General features: G+C 38.6%; 2 protein-coding genes across 6 annotated transcripts in view; one reads left to right on the top strand and one right to left on the bottom strand.

Annotated features, from left to right (window-relative positions):
• Nucleotides 1-7431, top strand: part of BMP6 (bone morphogenetic protein 6) — a 140316-nt gene extending 132885 nt beyond the window's left edge. The window contains exons 5-8 of one of the 3 annotated variants that reach the window (XM_074987704.1): nt 1174-1250; nt 3637-3747; nt 6320-6394; nt 7303-7431. In XM_074987704.1, the coding sequence (XP_074843805.1) occupies nt 1174-1250; nt 3637-3747; nt 6320-6361 (230 nt within the window). In that variant the 3' untranslated portion in view covers nt 6362-6394; nt 7303-7431. The other 2 variants (XM_074987703.1, XM_074987702.1) reach the window with 2 other exon arrangements.
• Nucleotides 6603-13607, bottom strand: part of TXNDC5 (thioredoxin domain containing 5) — a 130096-nt gene continuing 123091 nt past the window's right edge. For all 3 annotated transcript variants that reach the window (XM_074987706.1, XM_074987705.1, XM_074987707.1), the window contains 3 exons: nt 11197-11279; nt 7287-7416; nt 6603-6734 (listed from right to left, as the gene is read on the bottom strand). In XM_074987706.1, coding sequence (XP_074843807.1) covers nt 6612-6734; nt 7287-7416; nt 11197-11279 — 336 coding nt within the window. In that variant the 3' untranslated portion in view covers nt 6603-6611. The remainder of the gene's footprint in view (nt 6735-7286; nt 7417-11196; nt 11280-13607) is intronic.

Genomic DNA, 13607 nt, shown 5'->3' with positions numbered 1-13607 from the left:
TTGAAGAAAAAATGCACTTGAGTTCACCATACTGCTGCCTGAACTGCTCTGTCTCGCCAGGTAACTGGGGCAGCATTAAGTGTCCCAACCCTATATGAAAAGGTTAGGTCAGTTCCCATGGCCTAGCATTTGTCAGCTGTAATTTCTAGTTGTGAAGTTGGCTTGTATGGTTTGCATGGCTAGCCGAGAAGGCCAAACAGCCATCAGAAGGGGGTGACTTTCAGTGGCATTCAACGAAGGTTGGGTTTGTGCTGGCAAGGGGCAAAGCAAAAGCCTCTGTCCATGCTAGACTCTTCTCCAGTGCGCTGTAGGTCAATGTGCTTATATGCTGGAAAAGCACTTCTTACTAAATGGTGAAATGCCACTGAAAAGTAAAATCTGCAGTTTGTATAATCATTTTGAGCCACCTCTTAATAGCCAAAATTGCTACTACAGCTTGTGCCACTGACATCAGTAGCACCTTCAGCCACTCAACAGCCACTGTTTAAATGAGCAATTAGAACTGTGTTTTTTTCAGTACCATGTCATTTGCAGCCTAGATGACTCCTAATATTATGAGGCTTGGGAAGCAGGCTGAATCCCATTCCTGTGGGATTATTTTCAGTTATTTTCAGACCAAAGGCAGGATGGGACTAAGTTCTATCACCTAAAGACGTGTTCTTTATGAAGTTTGGATTTGGCCAGTGGGTGGGGGAGGATTGGGAAAGGAGAAGACTTGACTGCTGCTAGCCAGAGTGTTGCTGTTCAAGCACTGCCATCTCATGATGTATCAATCCTGGATATGCAAAACAAATACGACTGATACTTACAGAAGTTGTAATAGATCTTGTACTGTGTGATTCTGAATAATTTCTGAAGTATGCTAAAAACTGCTAAAATCAAAATTGCTAACCAGATGCTCTAATGAGAAGGTAGCATAAAACAGATGCTTACCAAGTACAGTGTTTAGTCATGGGAATGGATACATAGCAAAGTGTGTTACAGAGACAAGAAAAGAAAGTGAGGCTGAACTTTTCAGTAGAGCTGAAAGAAGTAACTTCTCTCCCTTCGTTGCGGGTGTTCATAACCTGTTTGGAACGTAATGCAATGAACGATGTATCCAGCAGCTGTTTAGAATGATGCTATGATTACCTAATTTTTTCCTTAAGTGAGTTGTTTTCTTTCTCCTAACAGATTACAACAGCAGTGACCTAAAAACAGCTTGCCGAAAACATGAACTTTTTGTTAGCTTCCAGGACTTGGGATGGCAGGTATGTGATGTTTCTTTTGAGTAAACTAGATGTTTATTATGAGACATTATGTAAAGGTTACTGACACTGCTAGCACACTAAATTGAACATGGTGACAAAAGGGTAATTTTAAAGTAATTGGGGAAGACAAATATTAATAGCTTTGGGATTAGCTGGAGTCCAAAGGAAGTCTGATGTGTCTCAAAATATTTAATATTTCATATATTTTATTATACAGCCATCCTATTGCTGGATAGCAGGTTAGTAACAAAGCCTGTAAATGTAGTCTAAGCCCCAGTATGTACATAGAAAAACTGATTTTTGCTAAACTAAACTAGTGCAACTATTACTCTACTTCAAACCTGATTTAAGGTAGGTCCACACTGGTTTAAACTAGATTAATTTATTTCCATATTTTTTTAAACCAACTGAAATAGTTTACGACCAGTGCTATTACCAGGTCACAAAAGCAACTGGAACCCTTCCAATTAATTATTTTTATAGATTTTTTCTTCTTTCAAATTTTGGAGTACTTTAGTAATAGGTAAATAATTAATGTAAATCAAGGGTTAGGTGGTGGTAATCTCAAAGATTTTTAGATGACTAATTTAATTCAAGCCTTCCTAGCCATACAAACAAGCACACACTCACGCTGGGAGCATAGAAAGAATAGTTATGTAGCTTGCACACAATTCCAGTGTAGCCCCACAACTGATAAGTGCATTGTTCTGCAAGCTGGCTAATTTACTAAGGTATAGTCAGGGATCAAATGGGAATGGAGCACAACTTGGAACTTCTTTCTGGAGGTGGCCATTGTATTCAGTGCCTCTTTTACTTTAAAAAAATGGCAGAATACATTCAGCATATGCTGTGCATATAACCAATGCACTGAGTCTGCAGCCAACCTGTACCGCTAGCTCTGGGTGGTATAAATTGCCAACATGCATCTCACTGTCATGTTAACACAGAACCTGTGAAGGTCAACATTAACTTTCACCATTGCTCAAAACCAGCTAAAGTGGGGGACTAATATGAAGAGCAGTGCTGCCTAAGGCTGATATTACAAATTAAACACTCTGGGCAGGAGGCATTGGGTACCTGTCTTTTCCCCTTTTCTTCCCTGTGGAACTGAAGGAGCAGACACTGGAGTAGCATGGGAAAGTAAATGAGCTGTGCATAACAGTGCCTTCAAGCTCCTCCTTTTTCTACCTCCAAGCAGATTGTTATAGAGGCATGGAGGTCAGGGGGCTGCTTCTCCCACAGCATCTGTTGTTAAGTCAGGTTTAAGTTTCTCTTCACAAGCATGAGGGCTAGATGCTTGCTTTTCAAAATGAAAACTTGAAGTTTCTTCACATGACCGAGTTAAGGCAATATACGTTAATCAAATCCTACACCATAGTTTATTTCTAAAACGTAATGATCAAGTGTCAGTGGTTCTCAAGCAGGTAACAATTAAGAAGGTATCATATTTTCATTCTATACCTTGAATCCCAGGTTTAATGTGAATGTTTGGCAATTCAGCACCCAACTGTCAAGTTTATAACAGATAGCTTATGAATACTTTATCTAAAAGTAGATACTGATTGAGAATAGCCAGTTGCTGGGGAAACAGTCTCCACTTAAATATGCATCAAGACAAGCATAGTATGTACATTTAAATTTGGCCACAGGTGATGTGTGTTAAATGAAGCACTGCTATGTGCCATTACTATCAATGGTAAGGAAGCAAAGTTATGTTCTGTATCTCAAACCCTGTTTCTTCAAAGATTCCCCCACTCCATATTACAATAAATCAAAATTTATTACCTTCTGTGGAGTATCAGGACTCTGATTTCCTCAAGAAGATTATATCAACTTGGTCAAAACTTTCTTCCTACATGTGAGGTACATCCACAAAAACTACAATTTCTATGGCAAACTTCCCATAATAAAATTAACTGAAGTATTTCAGCCAAAACCTGCCATAGCTAAATTAGAAATGATACCACAGCACCTCTTGGGTTGTGGATGGCCTGTGCTTCTGTTCTTTGAGTGTATTCTCTCTGGACTAAATACATTTTCACTTGTTTTGATGTTCCACTTCATGTACTCACCAAGAGTCCTGGGTTGTTGTTTCTCATAGGAGATTAAGTTCCAGCTAGAGAGCCCTGCTCCAAGAGTGGAAGTATATGGTACCGTGCTCCTATTTTTTATCCACAATTTAGTATTTGAGCAACATGTTTCCTATGGAAAAAAGCTGATACTTCATGACAAATTTTGACAAAGCCCAGTTTTCATCAAGAGTTGATGCAGGTTTCAATCAGGGCTAATTGCTTAATACTCTTACCTGTATATACCCATCTGTTACAAAAATGACACAGGCCACTTCAATTCCAATGAAATATTATCTGTTTATGTCCTGATAAAGGATTGGATAATTGCACCAAAAGGCTATGCGGCAAACTACTGTGATGGAGAATGCTCTTTCCCACTCAATGCACACATGAATGCCACCAATCATGCCATTGTACAAACTCTGGTGAGTATACAGAAAGACTTGTCCTAAATTACAAGTGAAGTTGGACATCAGATAATTGGTGCAATCAATTTGTTTTCTTTTTTGAAACAGGTTCATCTTATGAATCCTGAATACGTTCCCAAGCCCTGTTGTGCACCTACCAAACTAAATGCCATATCCGTTCTTTACTTTGATGATAACTCCAATGTCATTTTGAAAAAATATAGGAATATGGTAGTAAGAGCATGTGGGTGTCACTAACACATTCTTTGCCTAGATCCGCTGTGCAATTCTACCATGAACTTCTAGATTATACATACCTGATGTTAGTGTGTCAAAAATGCTCTTGGGATAAAGCAGACTTCCAAACTAGTGTGTGCATTGAAGTACCCTGCTGCTTCTTGTACTCACTTCAATGGGAACACATGCTGGATTTAAAAAGGACTGACCTACAGCATGGCAGCCATTCTGCTCTGCAAAAACATAACCTGCACTGCTTACAAAAAAATAAAGATCTTCCCACAAATTTTGTAAACTTCAGTCACACACTCTATGGTCTTAGAATCACGAGACACTAAAACAGGAACTTGACCGTCTCAGTCTGCATTTGTTTTACTAAGCCACCATTTGCTACATGTAAGTCTTGGAAAAGTGTTTTGCATGCCATTCAAAACCAAAAGTCAAGTTGTACTAGTAAAGTGTAGAAATTAATACTGTGGCATCATAATGTTGGACAAACCAAATTTCTGCCTAAAGTGCCTTCTGTTTAAAGAATTAGTATGAGTGGCTTCTTCCAAAGCCACACTGACAAAGAGCATCTTCAGTTGTGCCAAAATAAGCCTTTGATCCTAGGCATTCTCCAAAAAAAGTATACTGAACTGTAGACTCGACTGCACCATGTATTAGTAAAGGAAGGACAAAGCCACTCCCTGCCCCCCCCCCTTTTTTTTTGTGTGGAGATGAATGTTCTAACTTAAACTTACACATTTGTTCTTATGAAGCTTCCCACATTCACAGTCTAAGTGTCTGTTCTGTTTTATTCCAAAACATTCTTTGCTCCTCAACTGTACCACCAGAGGAGGCTGCCATCAGACCAGTTCTGTAACTGTAAGTTCACGCACAAATTCAGAAGTAGCTCTTAACTTGGAGACTGAGCATGCTGGGGAGGCCAGTTCCTGGAAACTCTGTCCACAAAGAAATTGCATTTAAGAAGTTGGTTTAAATGACATTCACATTTTAGCCACAGCTTCTAAATAGACTAGTTTTTTCCCCAAAGTTAATAGTAATGATTGTCTGATCAATGTTAAAGTTGTATTAAATGCACTTACCTCTAACTCTTGCATTTAAAAAGGCTTCTTGTAAATACAAGCTATAATTTATTGCATTTGTCATTCATTGTGCTGTGACATTTATAGAAAGACCAGACTTTTTTTAAAAAAAGTTTTATTTAGAAAGTCAGTGTAAACAATTGTACTGCTTTGATTTTATTAAAAAACTCACGAGACAAAAGCTTGAGCTACTCATGAGATTGTGCTTCAAGTTTTTTAAAAAAAAACTTTAATAAAGATTTTCTTTAAGGAAGAAGTATCTACATTTTATCTAATACACCTGCCATATTTAGCCCTCACTGCAGACTTCTATGCTTTCAACTTTTTTAGTTTTGACTAGAACCTGGGCTGTTTGCTAGACAGAAAAGTGAAGTAGGAGTGAGTTGAATTTTCAGTTGTTGCATATAGACACAAACGAGCAGCTTGACTGAGTGCAAACTGCTTCCTGTAAACACACCATTCACAGCTATGTCAATGAATGCTGATGCATGAGTGAGAACTGAATTTAGTCCCTTAATTTTCTAACATAACTGCATCTAGTGGTATTGACACTGTAAATTCTTTGGTTTTAATGAACTAGAACACCTCATACAATTAAGTCAGTCATCTGTCAAGGCAACAAAGTTTACAGTTCTCCCATTTGAAGGTAGCAGCAGCTCAACAATTGCAATGGTATTTTAGTGTTTCTCATTTCCCTAAAAAGAGAAGCAGAACTCTAAGTATTACTAGTAATTAACCCCCTGGGTTCTTCTGCTCCTGCTGCTTAAATCAGATGAGGGGTTCTAGCAGTAAACCAGAAAAGAAAAATACAGGAACTGATTTGCAAATAGTTATTTCTAAATGTGTTAAAGGGATGAATATCTTTTTCAAAAAATCATTAAGTGGTAGCATCCTCTCATGTAGCAGGCAAGAGAAGCATTCTGTTATAAAATCACCCTGTCTGCTATGGCATCAGCAAAATTCAGGCACCTATTAGAAGTACCATTATGGCTAGGGCCTCCCATGACAAGAGAGACAATATTAACAGGAACCAAGCAGCTAGTCATGGCCTGGTATCATCCAAAGGTGTGTGTTTTCTTTCAACCTCATTTCTTGACCAGCTGCTATATTAAGACAGCTTCAGTTGAAAAGGCAACATTTATTAATACAGCTGTGGCTTGTGCCTTTCTAGTAATGGTGTACACTTTGGTAGCAAGCCTTTACCCAAATCCAGCCTGAAGACAAAAATAATTTACCCATTACCTTATTTTCCTCATCTATTTTAGGCTCAAAGGAAACCATTTCTATCTCAACAGGCAGAAATGTAGTAATACTGATGCTGAAAATACTCAATTTGCACAGTAAGTAGTTGTTAACAGTTTTCCTTGACAAACATAATGAAAAAAAATGAGTACAGGGTGGTTTTAAAACATACACAAGGAAGATACCGCAAGTCAGTACATTCAGTTCCCCTCACTCCCACCCCAAAAATAAAACCCCACACCAGTAACATTAACTTGATTTAACTCCTCCTGTTACCGTATAAGAACAGTCAGGGCAAAAGTATCCAAGTATGATTTACAATTCATCCTTTGCCTGATGCAAAACAAACTTATGCAGTGTTTCAAGATCTCTGGCTCCACTATGTTCACTGATTTTCTCCCCTGCTCGGAAAAGCAAGAGTGTTGGATAACCGTGTACCTTTAAGAGGGGGAAGAAAAAACAAACATGAAACTTCTGGATTCAGTAGCATCCCTACACACCACCAGCAGCCACAAACCCTTAACTCAGCAGTGCTTAACTTTAGCACCGGCCCTCAAGTGAATTGAGCAGCCCTGAGTTAGGCTCCCTCTACATGGCTGGGGAGAGATGGGTATCTAAAAAAAGAATTCAGTGCACTAGGCATTCAAATCCTACCACCTCGCTCTTAACCTCTAAGTGCCCTAAGCACCCCAGTGGGTGTCTCCCTGTTGCCACTGAACATATTCCACTTTGTATATGATGTTTTAAATTGATATTTTAGCATAGGTATTTTACATGGGTCTCATAGCCCAAGGAGTTCCCTAACCAATCACTAAATAGCTAATTCTTCTTCCTCCCTGCACCCAACAAGAATAATTCTACATCTTTTGCAGGAGTGAAAGCAGTAACAGGACTGCTAAACTACCACATGGGCCCAGCAATGGAGACTTTTTAACTTTGGATACAAATTATTTAAGATTACTTCATTAATTTTAAACTATCCACACTCACCGAAAATCTGTTGCAGACATTCCGTTCCATGGTGCAATCTACTTTTGCTATTTTGACATCTGTCAAACCTGGAAATCGTTCTTTGGAGAGGTTCTCCCAGGTTGGAGCCAAGTTCTTGCAGTGCCCGCACCTGAAAACAGACAGACATGTCAGCAGGTATCTTCCACTGTATATATCTATAAATTGTACCCAAATGACAATTTAGGTGACTGAATGGACAAGGTAGATTATTTGAAATCAGCCTGTTGATTTGAAGGCTAAGAAGTTTGTGGCTTTTATGTAGTCTCTTCTGATACAGCATTGAGTGCATTAACATCTCACCCATTAGAAGCCTGTGAAAGTATACATTCTGTGATTTCACATTTAAATAAAATTGCTACATTGTTTAAACGTTTGCACTGTAAAGTTTTAACTAAGCCACTAGGCATGTACAGTATATTAATTCTGTCACTTCCCCAAGACACTGATTAGTCATTTCAAGGGGTGTGTCTGTTTAAGTCATATTACACAAAATTTGACATAAATGAGACTTGTTTTTCCTGGCAAGTTTTTATCCTAACCCCAGCCCCTTTTAATAATATAGCCTCCTGGCACTACAAAACTTGAGCTCCTACATTAGTACTAATGAAAAATGCATAATTTATTACACGCTGAACTCTGCAATAAAGAGGACTTAACATTTTCCATCTTCAATTTAACTTTCCTGAAAACTAAAAATTCTTCACACGTTTTCTTCTGTTCAGACCTGACTCTTCCTACCATCCTCAAGCGAGTTATGCAGCATTTGCTTCCTTTGTTGTTTAACCACTGCCATAGAATGTACTGGTTAAATCAAGAAATAAGTAGTTTTTCTTAATTTATTTTTGCACTTTACTGAGAAACACAACATACTAGCTTGATTTTGAACTGCATTACACAGATGCACATTTAAAATCACTTTAAAGTCAACTCAGCCTTCGAGTGCACAGCTCTATGGATGCTTTGTACCATCGTAATATTAGAATGTGGGCCACCAGATGTATATTTTTAGATTAAAAAACTCACATGAAAACTATTTTTAAAATAGCCACAGCCAGATTTTTGTGTATTTTCTTCATATTTTGGACTTTAATTCTGCAGTGCCCCCAAGAAACAAATTTCCCAAACACACACTTTGGAATTTAAAGATATAGCCATTGCTCATTGTATTCTGTCTTAGGTTGGTGGTTACAGAAGCCCCTAAGTATCACAGCTTGCTTGATTCAGATATCAATAAAGATGGTGACAAGTAGCTGCCAGAGTTTCCATTCAGGAAAAAAGAAGTATATATTTGAACTACTCTAATCATATATACAGAGTGTAAAAGCATTACTGACCATGCACAAAAACAAGTGAGGCTCATACTTTCTATGCAACTTAATGTTAATATTTACCTAAAATAAACTGATGGGCAGAAGTAAATCAACCTAATAGTATTTGCTTAGCTAAACACAAATTAATCTAATCTACTTTAAAAAGGAAAAAAGCAATTTATATACAATGCACTGCAAGTGTATACATAGTAACAGAGAGTAAGCTGTGCTAGTCTATACACTATCAAAACAAAAAGCAGTCAAGTAGCACTTTAAAGACTAGCAAAATAGTTTATTAGGTGAGCTTTCATGGGACAGACCCACTTCAAGTGGGTCTGTCCCACAAAAGCTCACCTAATAAACTAATTTTGCTAGTCTTTAAAGTGCTACTTGACTGCTTTTTGTTTTGATAGTGTATACATGAATAGGATACCAACTACATGAAGCTGTGATAGCCAATCTATCCTCTTAGGCAGCAGCTACATAGGTTGGGTTATTCATGTATCCAGTGCCCTTTTAGACTCCAGTGACTGGAGGAGAAGGGAAGGTATCTAAAGTCAGTACTGCTACAAAAAGTAACAAACTGACTTATTGGGATTCTACTTGTCTCAGTTCTCTCAGAAAACTAATTGCCAACCCTGCAAACAACAACTAGATTTTAAATGATCAAGCCAGATTCTTTCCTACTTGTGTGTTAGACTGATCACGTAGCAACCTCATTCTGCCTTCAGTGGTGTTGAACAAACAGTGTATATCTAATCTAATTTCCTCTTAGTGGGATTGAATCAACACTGATGAGTAAAAAAAAAAAAATTTTTTTTCAGAAAGTTTTACCAAACCCAAAGCATATTAAAAACCACAATCGTATAAAAGTGACAGTATTGCCCTGTAAGATTACGCTGCTTTCAGACACCACGCAATACGTATGCTGGGAATGAGCAGAGACAATTTTTTTAGTATACAAATATCGATCAATGCTGAATAGCCATAATAAACTGATCTTGTGGGCAAGAAAGCCATGACAAGTCATCCAGCAGTTCTAAGTTATATGTTTCTCCTTCCCCTAGTCTCTCTCTTATGCATAATAGGTACACTAGTAGCCCTCTAGCAGAAGCAGCCTGCCACATTCAGCATGGCTCAGGAACAGCGCTTCTGTATCAGGGTCAGATTACAGCTCCCACATCATAGCTTGGGCTCACGCCTAGTGTGGAAACTGCAATAAGAGGGCATAATACTATACCTAGAGGTGTGATCACTAACTCAACTAGGTACAAATTTAAAATGTCATGGTACTTCTGTAAACTAAGGATAGCAGTCTCTCATCTCAAAACAAACTACAATAAAAATCAGATTGCTGAGAATATTAAACTGTTGGTTGCCTTTCCCTAGTACTGCTGCAGTACACATGGGTAACTTACTGCTCTGAAACACTAGCAATTCAATACAAAAATGTATAGCAGATTTCTATTCCATCCTCCCTGTTCAATGCATTTTGATGTTAATAGGAGGATGCATGAGGAAATTTGAACATTATCTTCTGCTTTTTCCATCTTCTTCCAGTGAGGTAGAATCCACTAACAGATTGGGGTAGGAAGGAAAGCTAGCTGCCTGAGACTCCATCTCGATATGACTGAAGTTGGGGGTGGGAAGGTTGGTTTTTTTTGTTTTTGTTTCACAAGTTTGCAACACTGGGGTCTCGCTGGACCTACCAGCTGTGCTCGGCATTTCAGTAACCATAACCGAAACAAGCAGAAACCAAATATAAATTAATCATTTGTAACTTTTTCCAACGCTTCACCATGGTCCTCCATGCTGGCCACATCAAGGGTGGGTTACTGTAACTAGCTTACATAATCAGAGAGATAGCCATGTTAGTCTGTAGCTTCGAGAACAACAAAAAGTCTTGTGGCACCTTATAGACTAACAGATATTTTGGAGCATAAGCTTTCATGGGCAAAGACCTGCTTCATCTTTGTTTGCATGGCTTACATAATGTGCAACCTCACCTTAAGACCATCTGAAATTGCAGTCTGTGCTCTGCCCTCTAGGTTCAAGATATTAAAAAGAGGACTTTGGCAGTAGCACATTATATCCAAGCTCCATGATCTGCACTGCCTCCCAACTGTTTTCCATATCAAGTCGCTAACCTCAGAAGGCATAAACAGTTTGAGCCCTGCTCTAATGCAGCGACCCTCTGTCTCCTTGTGTTATTCCAGGAGAGCTGAAATCATCAGAAGTGCACATGCAACAGCCAGTTTAAACCAAGTCAGGAATATGTAGGTAGTGAGATTTCAAAGGAAATGTCATTTCCCTCCTTTCCCCTCACATCTACTGGAACCTGGATTGGATTTTGCCACTCTCTTCCTGGGAACAATAGGTTGTTGGATTAGATAAGTATACTTCACTACTCTTCTGCTTCTTTATAACTATTTTAATTATTCAAGCTTTCTACATGAGTTAAGATTTAATTCATTTTTTATATCTAAATAAAATTATATAGGTGCATAAACCCCATATCAAATAACGATTAAAAAGTTAAGTACCAGTAATTCAGGACAATTTATACAAAAACTACTTACCATGGAGCATAGAATTTAATAAAGGTAAGTCCAGTAGCAATGGTTTGGTCAAAATCTTTTTCAGAGAGAGACAAGACTGTAGACTGCCAAGAAAAAAAGACAAGTCAATACTGCATAAATCATCAGTCCTTTGAGCTTCTGAAATGCATTACACAGAAACTGACAAAGCTGTTGCTGTCACTACTTGTGTCTATTCAAAAAAAGATAACTGTGTATGCCACTGCTATTGCACAAATGACGTCTTTCCTTTAAAATATTTCCAGACCAATTTTGCCCATCCGTGGAAAATATAGCGTACCCATATATGTAACTTCGTCATATCTGAAAGGCCTAAGCTATGTCTACAATTACCATAGGAATAAGGGGATTTCGATGTTGGTGGGGTCCTTTCAAAAAGGACCCCCGTGTAGATGAGCTGCATGGGAGCAAAACACAGGAATTTTGAAGTGCCACAGCTGGCGGCATGCTTATGAGGCACTGAATATGCATTTCAGTGCCTCATTAGTATTCTTCGATGGCCATTTTGAAGTTTTTAGTAAGTGTAGACACAGCCTTAATGTCTAGCAAATAATGAACCTTCAACTATTTTCATATTCTGTCATGCAGCTTCCTATGGAATCACTGAGCTAGCAGTTAGTCTGGATGGTTAAAAATACTATTGTGTGCATTAAAATAAGCTCTCCGCAAAATTCTGATAGAATTTTTAAAAAGTTGTCCAGTTGCATTGTTACTTTGTATAATGTAAACAAACTTGACACCAGAGATCAACATTTGCATGTCAAGAGCAAAATGCAAAAAACAAAACCTCCACAAAGTATGGCTTTTTTACATATATTAGTTGATGGTACTTGACTGGTGGGAGGAGAATGGTTAAGCACCTACAATAATTTACATATCTGTAGTCTAGCTGTTTGAACTGAGATAAAGCTGAGTTCAGCCTACCAAATAAAGAATAAACATCTGCTCTAAAAATTGTGGGGAAGGGGAAGGGGAAGAGAGGGCGAGCTTCAAATGGACATTCAAATGGTAAGTCACATGAATGACCAAATCTACTTTCTATAAAACCTTGTTACAATTGTAAATAAATGAAAAAAGGAACTGACAATACTACTTCCTATTCTTAAAAAAAAACAAAAAAAACTTACTTTTAAAAGAAGAAAAATCAAAGCAGGCATTGCAAACACTTCTTTTGTAAACCAAAAATATTGTATAAAATGAACTTTGGTTGCACTTTCGCATATTACCAATTTCTCAGTGCGGCCATGTCTACACTAGCCCACATCTTCGAAATGGCCATTTCGAAGATTACTAATGAGGTGCTGAAATACATAGTCAGTGCCTCATTAGCATGCCAGCGGCCATGGCTCTTTGAAATTGCCACGGCTCGCTGCCACGTGGCTTGTCCAGACTTGGCTCCTTTTCGAAAGGACCCCGAGACCTTTGAAATCCCCTGAGCTGCTGATAGGAATAAGGGGATTTTGAAGGTCTCGGGGTCCTTTCGAAAAGTAGCCCCATCTGGACAAGCCGTGTGGCAGTGAGCCGTAGCAATTTTGAAAAGCCACGGCCGCTGAATATGTATTTCAGTGCCTGATTAGTAATCTTAAAAATGGTCATTTGCATGGCCATTTCGAAGATTTGGGCTAGTGCAGACGTAGCCAGCATGTCTGCACAGCAGTATTATTCCAAAAGAAGCTATTCCCAAACAGCTTATTTTAAAACAACACTGCTATCTCTACACTAGCCCCAAACTTCGAAATGGCCATATAAATGGCCATTTCGAAGTTTACTAATGAAGCGCTGAAATACATATTCAGCGCCTCATTAGCATGCGGGCGGCCACGGCACTTCAAAATTGACGCAGCTCGCCGCCGCGTGGCTCATCCTGAGGGGGCTCCTTTTCGAAAGGACCCCAGCTATTTCGAAGTCCCCTTATTCCTATGAGCATATAGGAATAAGGGGACTTCGAAGTAGGCAGGGTCCTTTCAAAAAGGAGCCCCGTCGGGATGAGCTGCGTCAATTTCGAAGTGCCGCGGCCGCCTGCATGCTAATGAGGCACTGAATATGTATTTCAGTGCTTCATTAGTAAACTTCGAAATGGCCATTTACATGGCCATTTCGAAGTTTGGGGCTAGTGTAGACATGGCCAAAGTGTGTTTTAAAACAGCATTTAGCTAGTTTGAAACAGAAAATCTATACACAATAGAGCCTATTTAGAAACAGATTTGGACACACTATGGCTTCTTTCAAAATAGGCTCTATTCCCTGTCTACACAGCCCCTATTTTGAAACAGGTGCTATTCACCATGCAATGAAGTTTACCTGTTTCAAAATAAGCCAACTGCTACTTCAAAATTATTTCAAAATAGCAGTTGCATTGTGTAGACTTTATGAAAGTTATTTCTAAATAACAG

This window comes from Carettochelys insculpta, chromosome 2, assembly GCF_033958435.1.
Source record: "Carettochelys insculpta isolate YL-2023 chromosome 2, ASM3395843v1, whole genome shotgun sequence".
NCBI classification, from domain to species: Eukaryota; Metazoa; Chordata; order Testudines; family Carettochelyidae; genus Carettochelys; species Carettochelys insculpta.
Note: the sequence above shows the minus strand (reverse complement) of the source record. Positions and strands in the feature narration are given on the sequence as shown.